The 23,911-nt window shown below is 42.3% G+C and overlaps 1 protein-coding gene across 1 annotated transcript; it reads left to right on the top strand.

Moving 5' to 3' along the window:
- The first annotated feature begins 15,489 nt into the window (after nucleotides 1-15,489).
- LOC132891529 (E3 ubiquitin-protein ligase TRIM35-like) lies at nucleotides 15,490-21,488 on the top strand. Its single transcript, XM_060929202.1, has 7 exons — nucleotides 15,490-16,239; nucleotides 16,385-16,843; nucleotides 16,997-17,092; nucleotides 17,182-17,412; nucleotides 19,264-19,286; nucleotides 19,373-19,491; nucleotides 20,080-21,488. Exons 2-7 carry the CDS (start codon nucleotides 16,445-16,447, stop codon nucleotides 20,613-20,615), a joined length of 1,404 nt encoding a protein of 467 aa, XP_060785185.1. The 5' UTR covers nucleotides 15,490-16,239; nucleotides 16,385-16,444; the 3' UTR covers nucleotides 20,616-21,488.
- The last annotated feature ends 2,423 nt before the right edge of the window (nucleotides 21,489-23,911 follow it).

Genomic DNA, 23,911 nt, shown 5'->3' with positions numbered 1-23,911 from the left:
AAAAATAGGGGAAGGACGGGGTGGCATTCGGCTGGAGCGTTTGGCCATCGATTACTCTCACTTGGTCAAACGCATGTCGCAGTGTCTCGTCTCACGATTGTTCTAATGGGAAATCCGCGAGGGATTCCCCAACAGAAAGAGGGGGAGCCGGCGGCTCCTCACTCTGTCGCGGAGATGATGTAGATGGCTCTGCGACAGCAGCTCCAGCCAAAGCGACACCGGGACCTCCCCCTGTCAAATGGCAGGACCCACTCTTTACTAGGCGCGTCATTAAACCCCGAAATCCCGGCCAATCAGTCCCCAAAATTAAAGACTGGGTAAGGCGAGGATTAACCGCCGCCTTCACTATCGATTTTTCCCCTCTGAAATATATGTGGACCGACACCAAAGGGTAGCTGTGAACATCCCCGTGCACACACAACACCTTCACCCCCTGTGCTCCCCCCAATGCCTCGTCTTGCACCAGGCTTTGGCGGATCGAGGTCTGATTGCAACCAGAATCTACCAACGCCTGATATGTAGCCCCTTGGACACTCACCGGTATGCGATATGCTCCGGCCCGATCGAGGGCAGCTTCTGGCACGTCTGGGATCCGTACCACCGCGCCCACCTCCATTGCTGCGCACTGTTGTTGCAGGTGGCCCAGCTCCCCGCGGCGCCAGCAAACCGGCCCGGGCTTTCCCTCTGCACCTGTGCTCTGGGGCTCACTCACCTGAGGGGGGGGGAGAGACAGACACAGAAGGGAGAAACGGGAGGGCACCACGGGTGCGGCGGGCCAGCTGGGGTGGAGCCTGCCCCCGCCTCCGTGGTGGGGGAATGGGGCGAGGACGGGACACAGATGGGAGGGGAGAAAGAGAGAGAGAAGAGGAGAGAAGAGAAGACGTCGTCGGTTGTCCTGCCACCGGAACAGCCACCAAATTATCCTCCGCCAGTCCAACTGCCTGATCCAGCGACGCCGGGCGGTGGCACTGGACCCACTCTGCAGTTCCGGCTGGTAAGCGCGCGATGAACTGCTCCAGCACCACCTGATCAATGATTCCCTTGGCGTCGCGATCGTCGGCCCTCAGCCACCGCCAGCAGGCGTCCCGGAGCTGCTGGCCGAACGCGAACGGCCAGCCGACTTCCTCCAACCGCAGCGCGCGGAAGCGCTGGCGCTGTTGTTCTGGTGTGCGCCCCATGTGCTGGAGGACGGCCCGGCGAAGGTCCGCGTAGGCCAGCCGGCGGTCGGTGGGGAGCTGTAGCGCGGCCAGCTGCGCCTCTCCCATCAGGAGGGGGAGGAGGCGCGCCGCGCTCTGCTCCATCGGCCACCCCGAGGCTTCGGCGACCTGTTCGAACAATGTGAGGAACGCCTCGGGGTCATCCTGCAGGCCCATCTTGGTCACGGTGAGGGGAGACGGGCCCGCGGCCGGGGCGCTGGTGGACCCCGCCGACGCGAGGAGATGCCGGAACGCCTCGCGATCTTCCTGCTGGGCCAGCACCAGGACTTCGAAGCGCCGCTCTTGCTCCTTTCGGAGCGTGACGAGTGCCTGGTGCTAGCTTTGCTGAGCCGTGGTGAGGGCGTGGACCAGGTCCGCGAACGGGGAGGATTCCATGGGGCTGCGAGGTTGGTGCTCCACCTTTTCCTGGGTTTTGGCACCACTGTAGAGCTCTCTGAAGTGTGGGTGGAGCACAGAGGACGGCAGGACAAAGCTTCAGGTACTAATAGGCTTTTTATTGCCAGACTTTTCAGTATAACAGCCTAGTTTTATTCTGTTAGAGACACACACACGCTGTGTTCTTGTCCTGGGAGGAGCTCCCCTCTGCTCTCCCTCTGCCTCCTTAAATAGGCGCGGTTACTGGGAAGACACACAAACACAGGTTAATTACCATCAGGTGTAGTGATTTTGCCACTCACCTTCCCTGGCTCCGCCCTCCTGTCACAGACCGGCGCTTGACCACGCCCCCGCTGCCACAGGGAGATAATCTCCAGAAGTGGAATCTGGCGTGTGGGGTATTATGATCGTAAATATTTCGCAGGTTCTACACCAAATACAGCCACTCAGCTCTCAGTAGCACAGAAACTCCAGAAGATCAGAGTGAAGCTGGACTGGGACAGAAGAAAACTGTCATTCTCCGACCCTCTCACTAACACACACTTACACACTTTCACACACACATTTACTGGTAAATTACTGCCATTCATGAATGTTAATGGTTCCATCAAGATCCTCCCACTTGAGTGCTCTGTAAGAGTGAATCAGATCAGTTAGCATTGATGTTTTATTCCAGTTCATTAATGAAATACTGCAGATTAAAAGATTAGTGTTCTTTGTGTAAGTGTCATCGCCCCCCGGAAACCCTGTATTGACAGAATATCTTGAAATAATGAATTAACTCAAATAATAAGCTCTTAAAATATATTATTATGATATACTTTGAAAGTATGAGGAAGCCAAAATAATAAGTGAAATAATGGCACACTGTCTTGAAATAACAAGGTATTAACTCAAAATAATGACTTAGCATTTAATTAAAATCACAAAAGAGTGTTTAAATGCAGAATGAGCTGAAAAGATTATTTAATTTTATTGATGTATTTTAAATAGTTTTAAATAAACTGAGAATTTGAAAGCTCATGTATTTACTGTATTTGTACTTGTTAGCATTTGCTGTTAATCTTGGATGAAATGTTTAGCTGTGTGTGTGTGTGTGTGTGTGTGAAACTGTGCAGTGGAGGAGAATTTAAGCTCTAAGTTTCCCTCCACCAGCAGTTTGTGGTTTTGTAAAGATCAGATGGATTTGTATGTTCATGCTGCATTAGGTGATGATTCACAAGTTCAAATCAATTCTGAGTGAAATAAATTCACTTTGTTCATTCTGATATTAAACATTGTTAATCTGCATAATGGGACAATTAAAATATGCACAAATAAATATGTCTGTAATCTGTGTAATGTTTATTATTAATAGTTAAAATGTTAATGATGTGGGCAATTATATATTTGTACAGATGTGTGCAGTGGTTGTTGTTATTTTCATGATTAGTATCAGGGATGTGTTCAGTTTAATGTCTGTGTAAGTGATCACTGAGAGGATGTGGGAGAGAGAGGCAGGTGAGAGAGTCAGTCATTAAAGGTGTTAAAAGCAACAATTTTCTCAATGTTCTCTATCGTCATTTACCTTCAAGTTATATTTAAAGATCAAACATTATCCCTGGCTGCTGTATCATGTGGGTCAAAACATGACAAGATCTGTCTCGTCTCCTTCGACTGAAAACACAAACTCCCACTTCCATGATTCTCAAAAGTACCGACCACATCACATTCACAATCACTCGATTTCAGTTAATCACTGTGAAATCTCACACTTGGTCTTTACTCGGGACGTTAGTGAGCTGCTTATTCTGTGTTTGATATCCTGGTTTGTGATCATTATCGAGTCTCTCCCTGTCTATTTGCTCATCACCTGCACTGTGCCTGCTCGATGGTTTTTAAGTTCACTTTGTCCTGACAAATTTTCTGCCTCAAAGTGTTTTAATAAAACCGAACATTTTAACCCAACCTGTATATCCAGAACTGTGCACAAGCCTTTTTTCCCCACACCTTTAATCTGGATTATATTTGATGTGTAATTGCACAAACGGCTGACAAGTGTCAATTTCAGTTTTACTTTTCCGGCAGTTTCTTCGAGATCCAGACTTGTGTATGTTGTGTAAAAACAAATCATATATAAAACTGTAGTTTGGCTTTTCACACACATCTGGACACACATCCAATGTTTGATTAGTTCAATATTAGTTTATCTTATGATTATTTTTTGTAATTTGTTCTTTGGAGGAGGTGGAGTTATACTGTGTGTTTATGTCACATGGGATGGAAAAAAAGGTCTCCTATCTCTGCTCTCCTTGTTTCCTCTGAGTGAGAACTGATACATCCATAAAGATTTTATTTTATGGAAGGATGATGGATGCAGGAGCAAGAAATCAAGAAGGCATCAAGTCGAGTAGTGAGATGCTCCTTATATCTTGATCCATAAAGCTTATCAAGGCACAGTAGAGTAGAGTGGGGGGAAAAAGCCCCCCTTAAGGAAAATTCAGTTTTTCTCCAAGTTGAAATGAACCATGTGTTTAGTTTTAATCATAGTTTTTGACAACATTGACATGAACAATAATGCCACCTAAAGTTTGCCTAAAGTTAATACTTAATTTTTTTTTTTAAACAAAAACAAACATTGTGCCAAGGGGGCCTTTTACCCCCCCCCCCCCCCCCCCCCCCCCCCAGTGGGGTAAAAGGCCCCCTGAGGTGGGGCAATAGGCCCCCTCACTCAAAAAAAGCTGTTTGGATAGCAAAAGTGTTTACTTAAGCCTATAATGTGGAAGAAACAAGAAAATATCCCTGAATTAATGAATAGATGCATTATTTTATTATATTTCACATTTTAATTTCAATTTTTTTTTATTTCAATTATTTTTAATATTAAGTTCAAATTACTTGCTTTACTCAACCAGGTAAGCGAGATGTTATTAAAAACTATGTATCTGCTATTCAGAAATGTATGAAATACAGTAATTATGATAAAAGGAAACGATGCCCCCTGGGGGCCATTTACCCCGCCATTAAGGGGGCGTTTTACCCCACAGACTACACTTTTACAAAAAAGGGTCTTACTTTCAAAATGTGATTCAACTTTTTATACCTAATGTATTTTTTTTAACGTACTGACTTGTCTACTCATACCACATACACAGCTGTGATATCTGACGAAATAGCAGCTATCTAAATACAGTTTTACTGATATCTGAAAATTATATCACTTACCATGAAATTTGATTTCTCTCCACTGCGTTGCTGATATGCGATCCACAGTGGATATTTGTACATCCCCGTTGTCAAGCCAGTCTATAGCAACAATAGAAATGTAACTTTGCACCATCTGGTGGTTATTTTGGGTAAAACAGGCCAGGGGCGTATTACCCCATGGGGGCGTATTACCCCACTCTCCTCTATTCCAATGTTTTTCTCAGAAGCCATTGCATGTACAGTGCCCTTCACAATTATTGGCACCCCTTGTAAAGATGAGTGAAAAGGGTTAGAAAAAAATCAACCGTTTAACGAAGTCGCCTCATCTCATGCTGAAAAAAATGAGGAAAAAATCCAAAATTTAATAGAAATAAATGTATTCAGAGAAAAACACATGCCTTATCAAGAAATAATTATTTTCAACAAAAAATATGTTCCACAATTATTGGCACCCCTTGAAAGTATTGCGAACACAGTGCAACTGAAGCACGTTTCCCATTTAAATTGGACATTTTTTAGTTGAATGGAGTGTCGGAACTTTCAAGCTGTAATCCATGATTTCCTGAGTCTGTTACGAGACAACAGTTTTTCGAAGTACTCCCGAGCCCGTGTGGCTATATTTGTCATTTTCACATGATCACGGGCGATTGCTCTAAGACAAAGAGGGAGGCTCAGCCTCCTCTAAAAATGACAAACATCGTGTAGGATGAATTGCGCTAGGCTTATGTTATAGCCGACCTTATAACATTGCTATTTCAGATCCAGGATCATAGAAATATATGTGCTCAACCCAACTACAGTGCGAAATCATTCCCTTATAACTTTCCCCAGTTCGCCTAATGTGTGCATGAGTTTTTCCCCCTCGTGACAGCACAATGCAGCCCAGCCTCAGTGGACTTCAATGGCATTTGGGAGCTATGCGCTTGTCAATCTCAAAATGCAAGACGATTATTGGACAAATACTGCGAAAACGCCCGCCTACGGACTCCCAGCCTCACAGTGGGAGGGACATGGCAAAGCTTTCCGCGAGGAGACTGGTGATTGGTGAAAGCGGCCGGATATTTTCTTTGATTGACAGCTCGTTTCAAATATAGACAGGCAGCGGTGAATTTCAGTTCAGTCCCATGCAGATTCACAAGTGCTGTGGTGTATTGTAAGAGATCAGCTTACATTTCGATTTCATTCATTACATACGGTTTCTACCAGCTTTTTTAGTTTGTATATATTTTCATTGCAAATAAAGTGTAAATATAGTGTTGTCAAGTTTGCTATCTTAGTTCCAGAAATTTCACTTATTTGAGTGACTGAACTTGAACTTGAGGGGGCTAGTCAGCTAGCAAGAAAGCTGCACATGGATGCCAAGCATTGTTGATTTAATTTTGGCGAAGCCATTTGCCAGTCTTCCTTTGGAGGAAAAAAATAAAATTAAAGAGCAGGGTCAATGCCTCAAATTGACTTGGTGAAAAAGGTAGGGAATAATACTCGTTCCTTTCAGCTCTCCTGGTACGAGAAAGTGAATTGGCTAACAGCAAGTGACCCACATCAACAACAGTAAATAGGCTACTTTAGTAATATGTCATGGATGGACCAAAAATATAGAATCTATTTAAAATGTTTATGCTGAGTATATTATATTGGAATATATATTTCTCTGGATATGAATTAAACACAGCTACAATTTGGAAAACATTTTTAAACAAAAACACAGCCGAGAACATTTCACACTACAGACCTGGATTAAAAGTGAAGGGTTATCAAAATTGTCAATAAAACATTTCTCAGCCAAAATAAGTAAAATATAGGGAAAGTGTCATTGAATGAAATGTGTGGCACCCAGCTCTATGTTTGGCTGCCCAAGGTCAGTGCTTGTGCCTATTCCAGAACACTCTGCTGTTACTGCTGAGGTTCCTGACAAAGAGCTGCTTTCAATAATGATCAATTTTTAAACAACATGCCACATGCCGCAATTTTAAAAAATAAAATGTTAAAATATACCCCCCCAACACCACCATCATGTATATTGGACAGTAGGCTAATGGGCCAAAAGAACCTGTTATTTCACAGTTTGTGACCCTGCCAACAATCAGCCAGATCAGAGGCAAGTGTATGGGCAAAATTGATGTGTTTTTTCTTTTAAAATCTGGAAATATCGTAACCGACCAGCCTCCCCTGTTTGAAAGACTACCAGCCGCCACTGCGCATGACAGTTTCCTAGGCAGTGCCACCTGAGGTCTCCCAAACCTGACCCCAAACTTTTGAACAGTAGTGTGTATATATATATATATATATATATATATATATATATATATATATATATATATACACACACACATACTAGCTCGCTGGAAAGAACATTTGGCCACTTTGCTCAACCAACCGAGCAGTGCTGATCCATCAGTTCTCAATGACATTCCCCAAGAGCCAATCCTATATGAGCTTGCTGAACCACCGCTCCTTGATGAAGTGCAGAAGGCACTAAAACACTTAAAGAACGGCAAATCACCTGGCCCGGATTGTATCCCTGCAGAAGTTCTCAAAGCCGGTGGCATCGCTCTCACCAACGAGCTCCACAAGCTTCTGCTCACAATCTGGCAGGAAGAGAGAGAGTGCCCCAAGACTTCAAAGATGGCAACATCGTGACACTCTTCAAGAAGAATTGCCGGTTTACATGTGGAAACCATCGTGGCATCTCCTTGTTATCTATCGTCGGAAAATTGTGTAGCGTGGCGGCAGCAGTGCTGAGAGAATATATTTTCGACTACGCCACCAGGGGAAGACAAATCCCCCTGGAACTAAAGTAGATTCACAGTTTACCCGCCAAAGGCGCTCAGGTTCATGCAAAGTGAACAGAGACAAGGTTCTATAGACCCCTTCGCAGTAAACGTCATTCATACGTAAGCGGAAATTGCGCGTGCAGCCTGGACCCAAAAAAGACTCAGAAATGCCTAGTTGTTGTGTTGTCGGGTGTCAGAATCGTAGCAGTGATGGGGTTAAAATGTTCAGAATTCCAGCAGGATCTCACCCGTTCCAAAAAAATCGCCGACGTCTATGGCTACAAGCCATCAAACGTGTAGACTGGGATGAAAGCACCATCAAAAATGCGCGGGTTTGCAGCGCCCACTTCATCACAGGTAAGATCAGGCTATTTATTAAATCTTTCTTTTTTATTCTTTCTAGTCTTCGTTTATTGATGTAGCAAAATACTTTGGTAACGTTTGTCTGATTAGCTGGGTCATAGTTACACAATGTAATGAATATTGTTAGCATGTTAACTTAGCTTTGCATGCAATTTTGTTTGTAGGAGAGGTCTCGCTTGACTCAAGCAGTCCAGATTTTGTGCCATCATTATTTGTGTATGCCGAAAATCACAATTTTAAAGCAAGGATGGAAAGGTAAAATTGTGTGCCCTCACTCTAAATGCCAACTTGCATTGACTGCTCTAACCTAGCTCCCGCCCTGTTCAGTTTCATTTCTGCTCTCTGCCTCTTGCTTTTTACGCAGCTCTGATTTCTCTTAGCTGCACTCTTTACACTATCATTCCTTTCATGCCATTACCTCCTGCAAATTGCTGTTTAGTGTTGGTATTTGCTGTTGTAGGTAAAGCCACATTGCCATCACATCACTGGCATAATTTGATTAAAACAAAATGAATATGAATGTCCCATTGTTAATCAAGTTGTACATGCCCGCACATAACAATCATATGCGTCTAAAGACTTGTAGGCATGAAGTTTTTCGTGGGTGTACACTGAAGTCTTGTCAATAAGGTACGAGTATATATCTGGCCATTGTATACCAGGGAACTTACTAACATCGTCCGTCCACTCTTTAATTAAATACGGATCCGGTAGGCGATGTCCACTTGTTAGAGTTAACTTATTTATGTAGCATTCTTGATCTTGTAACGACAATTGTTTGGCATAATCTGACAGCTCATAATGCCAGTCTATGGGCAGCGCCATTGTTTCTGGGTCCAGGCTGCGCGCGCATCCTGGCAACGGTCGGTTTGTTTACAAACATGCGAAGGGGTCTCTTTCAAATCGTACAAATGTTTATTTTCCTTTAAATATTCTCATTAATAAAATCTTTAAACAGTCGGTAGTGCACGGTCCACGCACACACATACACCCACCGTGGTGGGGGTGGGCGTTAATTGGCCCACCAATGGTACAGTACAGCAATAAAAAAAAAACAATTAAGAGTAAAAAGAAAAGGACAAAAACAAAAAAATATAAAAACACACTGTACACAGATTCGTGGTGCCGGCCAAGCCCACAGAGACGGTAATAGACAATTCACAACTCAAGTAGCACAACCAATGCCCCACGAGATAAGTACAAAAAAAAATACAAACAAAATACACAAAAACAACCAAAATAAATACAAAAAACGAAAGCAGTCAAACACAAAACACTGTACCCACTAGTGGGCACCTAACACCCGCTTCACACCCAACTCACACTCGCACTCTCTCACCTCCACATAAACACACAACCACACACACCAACATACAACCACACACACTCATTACAAAGGGCCCTCACTCACTCGCGGCGGCTACTACTATGGGGTGCGGCCCCTCAATTGAGTGCGGCCGCACAACAACGTTCCTATACCACAGCGTGAGGGCCGTAGCCCAATGAATCAAAAGCAGAACAGCAGCTAAAAAAAAAACAGAAGAGGTGGATACGAAGATCCGTAGGGCAGGCCCAGTCGTAGCGCAGCACCCGGCAGCCTAAAGGCAAACAATAGTTGCCAGATTAGCTAAGCTAGTTATTAAATGTTACTAGTCGCAATACACATCAGTCTTAAAAATAACATTACTTACCTGAAGCCCGATGATATAAATACCAATATACGCAGAAACCGAGTGAGCCAAATGCTCAGAGACACACAACACCACAAACGGTTACCCTGCGTGGAAGGAGAAAGCGTTAGCCACAGGACAATGCAAAAACATAAAGCTGAACCCCATGTTAGTGAGAGCTACGTACCAGAAGCAGCTCCCAGGATGGGCACAACAGCATACCAGATGCTGATACGAGTGTACGGACAAGCAGGCTACGGTGGTTAGCCTCCCAATAAAGACGCTAAAACAAACCATGCGAGATGCTCGCATTAGCAAAAATTCATGCAACATTAGGTCTCATCTCTTAACCAAGGAAATGTCGGTCCACATACCTTCCGTTGAGAGCGTGAGCCCACCACACGCTGCCCACACAGCTGAAACAGCTCCCAGGCCGAAAACAACACGAATCAAATGCTGGTACGAGTACAACCAGCAAAGCTTACTCACTGGTAGCGGTGGCTGTATGCTTTTAAGGGTTCCCAGCCGTACTAAGGCTACCGGCGCACGTAATGACGTCAACATGACGCCATATGCTGCGACGGCAGCACTTAAAGGCGCAGGAGCACCACTACATTTGCACGAGTGATCCTGAATCGTATCTGGCCAAGCATAGAAAACCATATCCCAGAGGCACAGTGTAGCTTCAGAGAAGGGCGCTCAACCAATGACATGATCTTTGCCCTGCGCCAATTGATTGAGAAGAGCTGTGAGCAGAACCAGCAGCTCCATATCATCTTCATTGAACTTGTCAAAGCGTTTGACACAGTGGATAGGTCTCTTACATGGGATATCCTGCGCAAGATTGGAATCCCCCCTAAGCTGGTGGCCATCATCATCAGCTTCCATGACAGCATGCAGGCCAAAGTCTCTATCAAAGGCGAACTCACTGAAGCATTCGAAGTCTCCTCTGGACTACGGCAAGGTTGTGTTCTCGCACCCACGCTGTTTATCCTTTTCTTTTCCTTCAAGCTTCGCCATGCACATAAGGAAATGCAAGACTGTGGAGTTGAGATATGACACAAGTTGGACGGCAAGCTTTTCCAACTTCGCCGCCTCAAGTCTAAATCAGCATCCAAAACGATACTGAGCGACTTCCTGTATGCCGACGATGCAGCCTTAGCCACTGCAGACCTTAACTCTCTACAGAATGTTACAACAGCCCTTAACAACGCATGTAACGACTATGGCCTCACCATCAGCAAACCCAAGACCGAGGTAATGCACATTCAGTGCCCAGAACCACCACCGATCCTCCTAGATGGCTTCAAACTCAAGTGGGCACACAATTTTGTGTACCTGGGGCCATCCTTAAAAAAAATCCGTTTCCTGTCCACCGGGTGGGCAAAAAAAATTTCAGTCGGGAGGGAGGGATTTTTTTTTTTTTTTATATGGATGGATAAGAAATCGCAATGCTGTGTTTGCTTTTTCTTTCAGTATCTTTTTTATTACAAAAGCAGATGCATTTAATAAAATGACAGTTAAATCAACTGAAACTTGTACAAAAACTTTAAGTTAGCATTTTAAATGCTGACTGCAACATTTGCAAAACTTTTACAAAGGTACTTAAAATGTCCGACACACGGACTTTTTGTAGTTCTAAATCGACCGTTAGGCCTAGTTCGGATGAAATTACACTATTAAAATGATCACTGAATGATTTGTTTTTCTGAATCTTTACTATTTTGTTGTTCGCTAGAATACCATTTTGCAATTTCACACTTAAGCAAATGTTTGAAAATTCCGGATCTCCTTCCTTCATGGTGGCTGCCATTTTTTTGTGCCGCACGGCGCATGCGCAGAGCTGATTCGACAGGGCTTTCCACAAGCGCCGGCTGCCGGCCACACAATTAAGTCCAGCCGGCTACTTTAATGACTATTTTTGTAGCCCACAGGCTCTAAATATTAATTTTCAATTTTAATAAAATTAAATGTTTATCTAACGGACTGACAATAATGTCAAACTGAACCGTTGATCAAGGGAGAGTAACTCATCCGCGCCCCGACATGCGGTGTGCGCGCGCACTCGGCGGAGGCAGTAGTGTGCTAAGTGGGCTAAGCCCCACTGCAGACCGCTGTTGTCAATTCATAGCATGCTCAGCTGTGTGAATGTGTCTCATCTCATCTCATTATCTCTAGCCACTTTATCCTGTTCTACAGGGTCGCAGGCAAGCTGGAGCCTATCCCAGCTGACTACGGGCGAAAGGCGGGGTACACCCTGGACAAGTCGCCAGGTCATCACAGGGCTGACACATAGACACAGACAACCATTCACACTCACATTCACACCTACGGTCAATTTAGAGTCACCAGTTAGCCTAACCTGCATGTCTTTGGACTGTGGGGGAAACCGGAGCACCCGGAGGAAACCCACGCGGACACGGGGAGAACATGCAAACTCCACACAGAAAGGCCCTCGCCGGCCACGGGGCTCGAACCCGGACCTTCTTTCTGTGAGGCGACAGCGCTAACCACTACACCACCGTGCCGCCCCGTGAATGTGTCATACACCGAAAATAAGAGATTTACAAGCCAGGAACGCCTCATGATGCAATACGCAAGAAAAGAAAGAAGATTTACTGCCATTTTATTTTGTATTTGAGTAAAGTGAATAAATAAATGGTCTGTGGAAAATACACTTAACCCTGGGAACTGCGTGCACAGGAGTTTATTTTGTGTTTACTCCCCCCGGCTGGCTACTTATTTATCATGGCTGGCTAGTATGAGCCTTAGTGGAAAGCCCTAGGAATGCGGAAATGTCAAGTTCGATTTTAGATTTACGAACCTGAAAAAAATGTCGAAAAACCGGAGTTAAAAAAAAAATTTCACCCGCACAAATGGCACTCACCCGGCCGGTGGACCGGAAACAGAACATTTTTTAATAATGGCCTGAGTAGCAACCTCAGCGACGATGGGAGCCTTCAAGCCAAGGTCAAGAAGAGAATTAGCCGAGCAGCTCACTCATTCCGCAGTCTAGCTACTGTACGAGATGTTGGGACAGAAATGGACTGTCCACCACCACCAAGTTGACAGTGTACAGAGCCATTATACTACCTATTCTGCTCTACGGCAGTGAGACATGGCCAACTCTCTCAAAGTAACTGCAAATGCTAGAAAGTTTCCATCAACGATCCTTGCGGAAACTCCTCAGAGTTAAATGGTCGCATCACATCACGAACGCAGAGGTCCTGTCATGTGCCAACTCAACTATAATGGAAACTATGATTCGAGCTAATAGACTCCGCTGGCTGGGTCACGTCTGTAGGATGGGTGACAACAGGATCCCAAAGCAGCTCCTCTTCTGCGAACTCTCGCACGGCACCCGACCGAGAGGCCGTCCCCTTAAAAGATGGAAAGACTGCGCGAAAGAAGACCTGAAAATCTTCGGCTTCGGTAACAATTGGTTTGAGGTGGCGGCTGACAGAATGTCATGGCGTGCCCAGGTGAAGCTTGGTCGAACCCTGTCAGAGCATCAGCTCATGGAACGAGCAGCAGCGAGGCGTCGACGACGTCGTGAGAAGGGTCCCCGATCATCTTCTTAGATGCGGACCATAACTGAACTGATATATATATATATTTTTTTTTTTTTTCGAGACAGGGTTGTCAGCCCTGTGCCCAACCCCCTAACCTGTAAGACCAGTGAATCGCTCTTTGTCCAACCTCTACCCTTTGACTTGACCTGTCTGGCTTAGGTGAGTCTACCAGGAGACTACATTCCAGCCAGCATAGACCTAGGAGTCATAGAGGCACACAAGCTCTCCAACTATGACAAGGTGGTGATCCGCCGGAGAGACAAGTTACATACCTATCACTCAAAAGTCTCCGAGGTTGATGCAGAGTCACAATGTTTTCCATGCATCACCATCTTGCTGTGACACAGTTCCATAGATGTGCTAATTAGTTAAAACTCCTTTCATTCAGCTGTTTCCATGGGGCCATACTGTTTACCTCAAGAGGTAGGAAAACGGTCCCAAAATGGAGAAAATTGACCTTCAGCACATCAAAATGATCACATCTCATCCAGATGATACTGTTCTTATGAGACGGAGAAAAATGCCAGACACAGTACATTTTTTTTTTTGAAAATTTCAGATGGCTTTGCAGTCAGAACCTTTAAAATAATAGCATAGTGATTAATTGTCAATATTTTTCTGCAGGATTCTAGTGTGTAGTTTAGTTGACAATTGGCCCTCACTGCTCGCACTACTGAAGAACTCGGTGCAGCTCAGTCTTCCTGCTCCAGGACAATTCCTACTCCTCGTGTAACACACACACACACACACTTTATCTCAGTTTTCAGGTGTAATAGTTGTTCAGTTATTGATATCTTGTCTGCAACCTCACTGTGTTCATTATTGTAAATAGTCTGTTGTGTATTTTAGAGTTCTGACTGAATTTATCCTGAAAAATCTGACTCTGGAGAGTAAGAAGGAGCAGCGGGAGCTGCAGGTGAGAGAATCCCCTCACAGATACACTGCTGTTTGGGGTTTAACTTTACTGACATGCCTCAGTTCTTAAAGAAAAACAAATGAGCCAAATAAAATAAATCTGCTCAAAGAACTGAAAGGGGATGGTGGCTGCTGGTGTTGATCAGAAACACTGGATGATGTTTTACAGTAAAACTGTGAAACTTTACACAGACTAATAAGCAGAACACATCAATAAATCTGTCCTTGTGAGTGTGGAATTTATTGTGATTGTTTTATAAACAGTGATGAGATATGTCATCTGTAAATTCTCTCGTTTTCTACCTTTACATTCAATTATTATTGAGCTGTAAACTACCTCTAGATGGAACTCAAAGCAGCTCCTTAACAATACAGTGTTCATTCTGTGCTACAGTTAGGTCCATAAATATTTGGACAGAGACAATTTTGGTTCTGTACATTACCACAATGAATTTTGCACAAAATAATTCGGATGCAGTTGAAGTTCAGACTTTCAGCTTTAATTCAGTGGGTTGAACAAAATGATTGCATAAAAATGTGAGGAACTAAAGCATTTTTTAAACACAATCCCTTCATTTCTGGGGCTCAAAAGTAATTGGACAAATTAAATAATTGTAAATAAAATGTTCATTGATAATACTTGGTTGAAAACCCTTTGTTGGCAATGACTGCCTGAAGTCTTGAACTCATGGACATCACCAGACAGGTGTCTGAAAGAGAGAATATGTCTTTGCTTAGCTTCTCAATCTTCTCCTTCATCATCTGACTCTTCTGCTCCTCTTCCTCTCTCAGTGCAGTGATCCTGCCTGCCTCTTCATCTCGTAGAAACTGGTGAAGCTTCTCAAACTCCTCCTTAATCTGACTCTATGTGTGTTGGGTCTGAATCTACAGTGAAGAGGAAATCAAATGAAACATACAGTCGTGCTTGAAAGTTTGTGAACCCTTTAGAATTTTCTATATTTCTGCATAAATATGACCTAAAACATCATCAGATTTTCACACAAGTCCTAAAAGTAGATAAAGAGAAACCAGTTAAACAAATGAGACAAAAATATTATACTTGGTCATTTATTTATTGAGGAAAATAATCCAATATTACATATCTGTGCGTGGCAAAAGTATGTGAACCTCTAGGATTAGCAGTTAATTTGAAGGTGAAATTAGAGTCAGGTGTTTTCAATCAATGGGATGACAATCAGGTGTGATTGGGCCCCCTGTTTTATTTAAAGAACAAGGATCTATCAAAGTCTGATCTTCACAACACATGTTTGTGGAAGTGTATCATGACATGAACAAAGGAGATTTCTGAGGAGCTCAGAAAAAGCGTTGTTGATGCTCATCAGGCTGGAAAAGGTTACAAAGCCATCTCTAAAGAGTTTGGACTCCACCAATCCACAGTCAGACAGATTGTGTACAAATGGAGGAAATTCAAGACCATTGTTACCCTCCCCAGGAGTGGTCGACCAACAAAGATCACTCCAAGAGCAAGGCGTGTAATAGTCGGCAAAGTCACAAAGGACCCCAGGGTAACTTCTAAGCAACTGAAGGCCTCTCTCACATTGGCTAATGTTAGTGTTCATGAGTCCACCATCAGGAGAACACTGAACAACAATGGTGTGCATGGCAGGGTTGCAAGGAGAAAGCCACTGCTCTCCAAAAAGAACATTGCTGCTCGTCTGCAGTTTGCTAAAGATCACGTGGACAAACCAGAAGGCTATTGGAAAAATGTTTTCTGAACGGATGAGACCAAAATAGAACTTTTTGGTTTAAATGAGAAGCGTTATGTTTGGAGAAAGGAAAACATTGCATTTCAGCATCAGAACCTTATCCCATTTGTCAAACATGGTGGTGGTAGTATCATGGTTTGGACCTGTTTTGCTGCATCTGGGCCAGGACGGCTTGCCATCATTGATGGAACGATGAATTCTGAATTATACCAGTGAATTCTAAAGGAAAATGTCAGGACATCTGTCCATGAACTGAATCTCAAGAGATGGTGGGTCATGCAGCAAGACAACGACCCTAAGCACACAAGTTGTTCTACCAAAGAATGGTTAAAGAAGAATAACAGGTCATAACGTGTCTCTCGAAAACTCCTCCTATTCAGGCAGTGCCAAGTCTGACATAACTGAAGTCCTTCATTAACAGCCTGCAGTGTTCTGCTCTGGTAAGTTGAGATTTATTCTCAGTTTATGAATAAATCCGAGTCTCATTTTCAGCACTGTGAAAGGAAGTGATGATTAACTGAACCTACAAAGTCATCTATTTAACTTTAAAGAAACCTGAAATCAGGGTGTGATTACTTTTTACAGAAGTGAAAGTGAAGCTCTGAGCATTCGGACTAAAGAGAACAACAACAGCAGCAAAATAAAATGGCTTCTAAGTTTTCAGAGGAGGATTTGTCCTGTCCTGTGTGCTATGAAATCTTCAAGGATCCTGTTCTTCTGCACTGCAGTCACAGTGTGTGTAAAGTGTGTTTGCAGCAGTTCTGGGAGACCAAAGGATCCAGAGAATGTCCTCTTTGTAGGACGAAGTCATCTGTGACTGAGCCTCCCATAAACCTGGCCTTAAAGAACCTGTGTGAGACTTTGTTACAGGAGAGAAGTCAGAGATCTTCATCAGGGTCTGAAACCGTCTGCAGTCTGCACAGTGAGAAACTCAAACTCTTCTGTCTGGATCATCAACAGCCGGTGTGTGTGGTGTGTCGAGATTCAAGAAAACACACCAACCACAAATTCTGCCCCATTGAGGAGGCAGTAACAGACTGTAAGGTAAATAAAATGGACATATGAACTCATGGGTCACATGTGAACAAATGCTGTTGTTCATAATTATGACAATTACTTTGTAATCAATTTAGTTCATCTGAGTTCAAATAATATTTAAAACACAGAGACTCCATGCAGTGTGTTAATTTATTTCAGGAGAAGCTCAAAACTGCACTGAAACCCCTACAGGAGAAACTGAAGATCTTTAAAGACTGTAAACTGAACTGGAGTCAGACTGCAGAACATATAAAGGTTAGAATCAATAACATGGGTTTAATATTCTCATTATATTTTGCTGAATATATTCAGTTATGTTTCATTTGATTTTCTCTTCACTGTAGATTCAGGCCCAACACACAGAGAGTCAGATTAAGGAGGAGTTTGAGAAGCTTCACCAGTTTTTACGAGATGAAGAGGCAGGCAGGATCACTGCACTGAGAGAGGAAGAGGATCAGAAGAGTCAGATGATGAAGGAGAAGATTGAGAAGCTGAGCAAAGACATATCCTCTCTTTCAGACACAATCAAAGCCATAGAAGAGGAGATGAGAGCTGAAGACGTTTCGTTCTTAGACGTGAGGGTCATTTAGTCAGTATTTATACAGTGAGAAAGTAAAACTTCTTTCCATCATCAGAAACGCAGACCTGCCAACCTTTACACATTTTTCTTAGCAGATACGCATTTAGACATCAAACTACGCTGCTACGATTTAACACTTCAAAATACGCAAAAAGCCATTGATGGCTTTGAGTTCAAAGATCTTTAATATTCCGGTTCAACCGTCTGTGCATTCGTGCACTAGGTAACTCGTCTATGGGTGTAACCGCATTGACCAGCAACCTGTAGAGAAAAGAAGACTTCGACCAATCACAGCGCTAGTTTTAAACTCTTCAAATAGGCCTAGGCTACGAGGCTAAGCGGAGAGCCGAGGAACTGTCAAAACGAAAGTAACGAAATTGATTTTCATCCCTCTCGGTCGATCTTCATACTGTGACTGGTTTTACAAGGGAGGACGGTGCTAAACACCGTTTCGAAGGTAAATGGGCAGGGCAAGGGTATTGTGAATAAAGCAAGGACAACCGTCCTAACGTCATAGTTCAAAGCACAGTGTTCCACCTTATCTGAAGGAAATATTTGTTCCAGCTTGTTTTGATATTTGACCCAGGCTTCTCAATCCAAAAAATATTGCATAGCCTAAAGTGAAAATATAGTGGCCTACTGACGTTTCCATCCAGTCAACCGATAGACGCGTTAAAATCTTCTGAACTAGGCTACTCGTGCATGTGAGATTCAATGAGCAGCGCATGAAGTGTTTTCACGTAAGTGCGTGTGGTGGATGATGATGTGTTTATGTGCGTGCCTTGCAGTTAATAATACACATGACGTCAGATGAGGATATTGACAGAGAGAGAGAGAGGGAAGCAAATCTAAAAAGAAGCGAGTCTATGCCCCTCAGAAGTTCCTAACGAAGTATCAAGATCAATGGCCATGCCTCCGCCCCTCTAAACTGCCTAATCATGCGTTTTCCACAGTGTGCAATTATGATTTTGACATTAGCCATCAAGGAAATACAGGTAATAATATTGCTAACATAGAAATGCTTGCATTTATATACATAGGCCATTATTTTTTTCCAAATTAGGCCAGGTCAGTGAATATGAATATTATAAAGGCTATGCTATTGGATAGGCCAGAGTAGCCTATAATTTTTTCTGTAAGTGTGGTTATCAGTTTGCATTTACTAAATATTAATATTGAAAAATATATATTTATATAGGTACTCTGGAATATTCACTTTCGATGTTTAGTGTAGCTTAGTTCAAAGTGTAGCAAGGAGCAACAGAATCTCTTTTATGGTCAAAACTAAATTTATGAAAAAAGGATTGAGTGTGTGTGTGTGTGTGTGTGTGTGTGTGTGTGTGTGTGTGTATTTTGCAGACTGCCGTCGTCTGTTTTAAAAGACATAGGCTATAGCCCTTTGGTTTTTCTGTTATCTATAGAATATAATGCTAAATGTCAAAAAGGGACATAGCATGCTATTTGGGATTCTTTGTTGTTTATAATTCCCAATGTATTTAAGACACAATATGCCAAAGGCAGTACATTGGTGAAAGCATTGGAAATATATTCATGCCTTTTCATGAAAAGAGTTCTTGTTTTCTTCATAGTCTACTTGTATGTTGAATAACTAGATATGGTGGTGAGTGGGAACTCTGTGCTTAGTAATACATTGTTCACATGCTCACTCATTACAATCAATACTGATCAGCAAATGTGCCTGACCTCACGTCGTGCTGCGCTGCACTGACGCGATAAGTTGCTACTCAAAAATGTTTTTCCAAGGTTGGCAGGTATGGAAACGTCACATTTCAGTGGTGTAAAAATGTAAATCATATCTACTGATATTTGCTTTGTTGTTTTACAGAACTACAAGGCCACAGTGAAAAGGTGAGTGATGCGCTTCCTGTCTCTCTCATTCTCTGTGTTTCTGAATCCAAACCCACAGCAACACTGACTCCTGAATGTTTTTGCAGAGCTCAGAGCACACTGCAGCATCCAGAGGAGCTTTCAGGAGCACTGATCCATGTGGCAAAACATCTGGCCAACCTGCACTTCAGAGTTTGGAAGAAGATGCAGTACACCGTCCAATACAGTAAGACTCTTAACTGTGTGTGTGTGTGTGTGTGTGTGTGTGTGTGTGTGTGTTGAAAATAAATTGTTTTTATTTCTTTGTTTTTCTGCCTTTGTTAGTGTCCCTAATGTGGTCATTATCATATGATTCATTTATATACTGTTTTGGAATTATTATTATTTTATTTGTTTGTTTATTTTAATTTTTTTATTCACCTTTCATCTTGAACTCATGTAATGTAAGGGAAGTTTTATTTTGAAAAGCTTCTATTTCCATCAGACTGTTCAGTGTTTGAAGTGTGAGCAGAGGGACTGAGTGAAAAAATGGAGCGTTTCAGCAGCTTACAAAAGTTTTAGAGTTACAGTTATTATAAAGATTGTTTACATTTGTAATTTAAACACAAAGAAAAGGACACAAGGCATGTTATTAACTTATTCATGTTTATTAATGAACTTTGTAATTACAGTTATCATTCCTTTGGTTTCGGCAAATGTTATCTAGTTCCATGCTAATGTAATGATTAAATTAGATTAGCTCCATCAAAACAGAATGTAAAAAGGTGTGTGTGTGTGTGTGTGTGTGTGTGTGTGTGTGTGTGTGTGTTTTCAGCACCTGTAACTCTGGACCCCAACACTGCTCATCCTGAACTCATTGTATCTGATGATCTGAAAAGTGTGAGACGCAGCAATGAGAAACAGAAACTTCCTGATAATCCAGAGAGATTTGATAAATATTGGTGTATCCTGGGATCTGAGGGCTTTAACTCAGGGACACACTGCTGGGATGTGGAAGTTGGAGACTGTACACGGTGGATTGTGGGTGTGATGACAGAATCTGCTCAGAGGAAGGGGGGGATATTCTCCAGAAGTGGAATCTGGTGTGTGCAGTATTATGATGGTAAATATTTCGCAGGTTCTACACCACATCCATTCACTCAGCTCTCAGTCGCACAGAAACTCCAGAGGATCAGAGTGAAGCTGGACTGGGACAGAGGAAAACTGTCATTCTCCGACCCTCTCACTAACACACACTTACACACTTTCACACACACATTTACTGATAAATTACTGCCATTCATGAATGTTAATGGTTCCATAAAGATCCTCCCACTTGAGTGCTCTGTAAGAGTGAATCAGATCAGTTAGCATTGATGTTATTTTATTACAGTTCATTAATAAAATACTGCAAATTAAAAGTTTCGTGTTCTTTGTGTGTCATCGCCCCCCGGAAACCCTGTATTGACAGAATATCTTGAAATAATGAATTAACTCAAATAATAAGATGTCTTAAAATATATTATTATGATATATTTTGAAAGTATGAGGAAGTCAAAATAATAAGTGAAATAATGACACACTGTCTTGAAATAACAAGGTATTAACTCAAAATAATGACTTGGCGTTTAATTAAAATCACAAAAGAGTGTTTAAATGCAGAATGAGCTGAAAAGATTATTTAATTTTATTTAAAAAGTTTTAAATAAACTGAAAATTTGAAAGCTCATGTCTTTCCTGTATTTGTACTTGTTAGCGTTTGCTGTTAATCTTGGATGAAATGTTTAGCTGTGTGTGTGTGTGTGTGAGAAACTGTGCAGTGGAGGAGAATTTAAGCTCTAAGTTTCCCTCCACCAGCAGTTTGTGGTTTTGTAAAGATCAGATGGATTTGTATGTTCATGCTGCATTAGGTGATGATTCACAAGTTCAAATCAATTCTGAGTGAAATAAATTCACTTTGTTCATTCTGATATTAAACATTGTTAATCTGCATAATGGGACAATTAAAATATGCACAAATAAATATGTCTGTAATCTGTGTAATGTTTATTATTAATAGTTAAAATGTTAATGATGTGGGCAATTATATATTTGTACAGATGTGTGCAGTGGTTGTTGTTATTTTCATGATTAGTATCAGGGATGTGTTCAGTTTAATGTCTGTGTAAGTGATCACTGAGAGGATGTGGGAGAGAGAGGCAGGTGAGAGAGTCAGTCATTAAAGGTGTTAAAAGCAACAATTTTCTCAATGTTCTCTATCGTCATTTAACTTCAAGTTATATTTAACGATCAAACATTATCCCTGGCTGCTGTATCATGTGGGTCAAAACATGACAAGATCTGTCTCGTCTCCTTCGACTGAAAACACAAACTCCCACTTCCATGATTCTCAAAAGTACCGACCACATCACATTCACAATCACTCGATTTCAGTTAATCACTGTGAAATCTCACACTTGGTCTTTACTCGGGACGTTAGTGAGCTGCTTATTCTGTGTTTGATATCCTGGTTTGTGATCATTATCGAGTCTCTCCCTGTCTATTTGCTCATCACCTGCACTGTGCCTGCTCGATGGTTTTTAAGTTCACTTTGTCCTGACAAATTTTCTGCCTCAAAGTGTTTTAATAAAACCGAACATTTTAACCCAACCTGTATATCCAGAACTGTGCACAAGCCTTTTTTCCCCACACCTTTAATCTGGATTATATTTGATGTGTAATTACACATACGAGTAACAAGTGTCAATTTCAGTTTTACTTTTCCGGCAGTTTCTTCGAGATCCAGACTTGTGTGTGTTGTGTAAAAACAAATCATATATAAAACTGTAGTTTGGCTTTTCACACACATCTGGACCTTTATCCAGTGTTTGATTAGTTCAATATTAGTATATTTTATGATTATTTTTTTGTAATTTGTTCTTTGGAGGAGGTGGAGTTATACTGTGTTTATGTCACATGCGATGGAAAAAAGGTCTCCTATCTCTGCTCTCCTTGTCTCCTCTGAGTGAGAACTGATACATCCATAAATATTTTATTTTATGGAAGGATGATGGATGCAGGAGCAAGAAATCAAGAAGGCATCAAGTCGAGTAGTGAGATGCTCCTTATATCTTGATCCATAAAGCTTATCAAGGCAAAGTATTTCAATGTTTTTCTCAGAAGCCATTGCATGCACAGTGCCCTTCACAATTATTGGCACCCCTTGTAAAGATGAGTGAAAAGGGTTAGAAAAAAAAAATCAACCGTTTAATGAAGTCGCTTCATCTCACGCTGAAAAAATGAGGAAAAAATCCAAAATTTAATAGAAATAAACGTATTCAGAGAAAAACAAATGCCTTATCAAGAAATAATTATTTTCAACAAAAAAAAGTTCCACAATTATTGCCACCCCTAGAACGTATACTGTAAAAAAAAAACTGTAGAATTTACGGTAAAATACCGGCAGCTGTGGTTGCCAGAATTTCACTGTAAAAAATACAGTGTGAATGGTTGTCTGTGTCTATCTGTCAGCCCTGTGATGACCTGGCGACTTGTCCAGGGTGTACCCCGCCTTTCGCCCGTAGTCAGCTGGGATAGGCTCCAGCTTGCCTGCGACCCTGTAGAACAGGATAAAGTGGCTCATTAGAGATAATGAGATGAGATGATCAAACCAAAACTATGTGATTATTGTGCGCACACTTCAAACAACCTTAGGTTTAAATAGCATTTCTCACGTAAATTAATCAAACTAAGACTAAATGCCCAAAATGCCAGCCTTACTTGGGACCACTCTCGCGTGAAGGAGTTCATCAGTGATTCTCCGTTTGGTGTACTCTGCTAGACGAGTGGAGCTGTTTCAATGTAGTTTAAATCAGCTTTGCTGTGTTGCAAAAGTCCTTCCCAGGTGGGATCTCATGATCCAGAAGGTCCTTGGTTGGAAGTTCATTGGTTGAAGACGTGGAGGGAGCTTTTTAACAGTGGCCAGTGGATTGTACAACCATGCATTTGTCCCTTTGTTCTTCGCTTCTGTTTTGCAGGCCGCAAATGTCTCTATTTCAAAACTGATGGCGCGAGGTCAGAGTGCGAGGCCAGAGAGGGCGAGGCGCATCCATGGCCATGAGAGGCAGAGAGTTGGTCAGTGCGCCAGTCAGAAGGCGCGAGGCAAAGAAAGAAGCTGGAGAGTGAGGCATGTCTTGATTACACCAGTACAAAGAGAACAAAATTCGCTCAGATCATTTAATTCATGGATGAGCTTGTGCCACGATTTACAGTAGTACACTACCCAATCGTGGAGCAGTGAAAGATGAGATGAAGCAGATATCATCCGGGGAAGGAAGTGAGGGAATTATGGGAAATGTAGTTGTGGAGATGTGCTGTACCTGTGTACATGTGCGAGTGACTGAATAAGTCAAGAAAAAGCTGAAAAGCAGTAGTGAAGAAAGTCATAATAAAGCTTGTGTTGACACCAATTCCAGCCTGTCCATGCTTCAGGATTCCACCCATGTCTGGGTCACACTACACCATGCTGTCCTGATTACACTGAGTGAATAGTTCTTGGTTAGACATGGTTCTCGGCAAGAAGATACGTGGAATTCAATAGAGATTTTTTGGTGTGGAATGCTGAGAGTTTGGACATGTCATACTCAGTCATCTTCCAGCATTCTGAACCGTATAGAAGTGTAGATAGA

This window comes from Neoarius graeffei, chromosome 9 (genome assembly GCF_027579695.1).
Source record: "Neoarius graeffei isolate fNeoGra1 chromosome 9, fNeoGra1.pri, whole genome shotgun sequence".
In the NCBI taxonomy this organism is placed as follows: domain Eukaryota; kingdom Metazoa; phylum Chordata; class Actinopteri; order Siluriformes; family Ariidae; genus Neoarius; species Neoarius graeffei.
The sequence above is the reverse complement of the archived record's forward strand: the minus strand, read 5'-3'. Positions and strand labels throughout refer to the sequence as shown.

Excerpts from the sequence above, each read along its gene's own strand:
- LOC132891529 (XM_060929202.1), top strand. The coding sequence starts at position 16,445 with ATGGCTTCTAAGTTTTCAGAGGAGGATTTGTCCTGTCCTGTGTGCTAT. Across the intron at positions 17,093-17,181 it reads AGACTGCAGAACATATAAAG|ATTCAGGCCCAACACACAGA; the intron begins GTTAGAATCAAT and ends TCTTCACTGTAG. Across the intron at positions 17,413-19,263 it reads AAGACGTTTCGTTCTTAGAC|AACTACAAGGCCACAGTGAA; the intron begins GTGAGGGTCATT and ends GTTGTTTTACAG.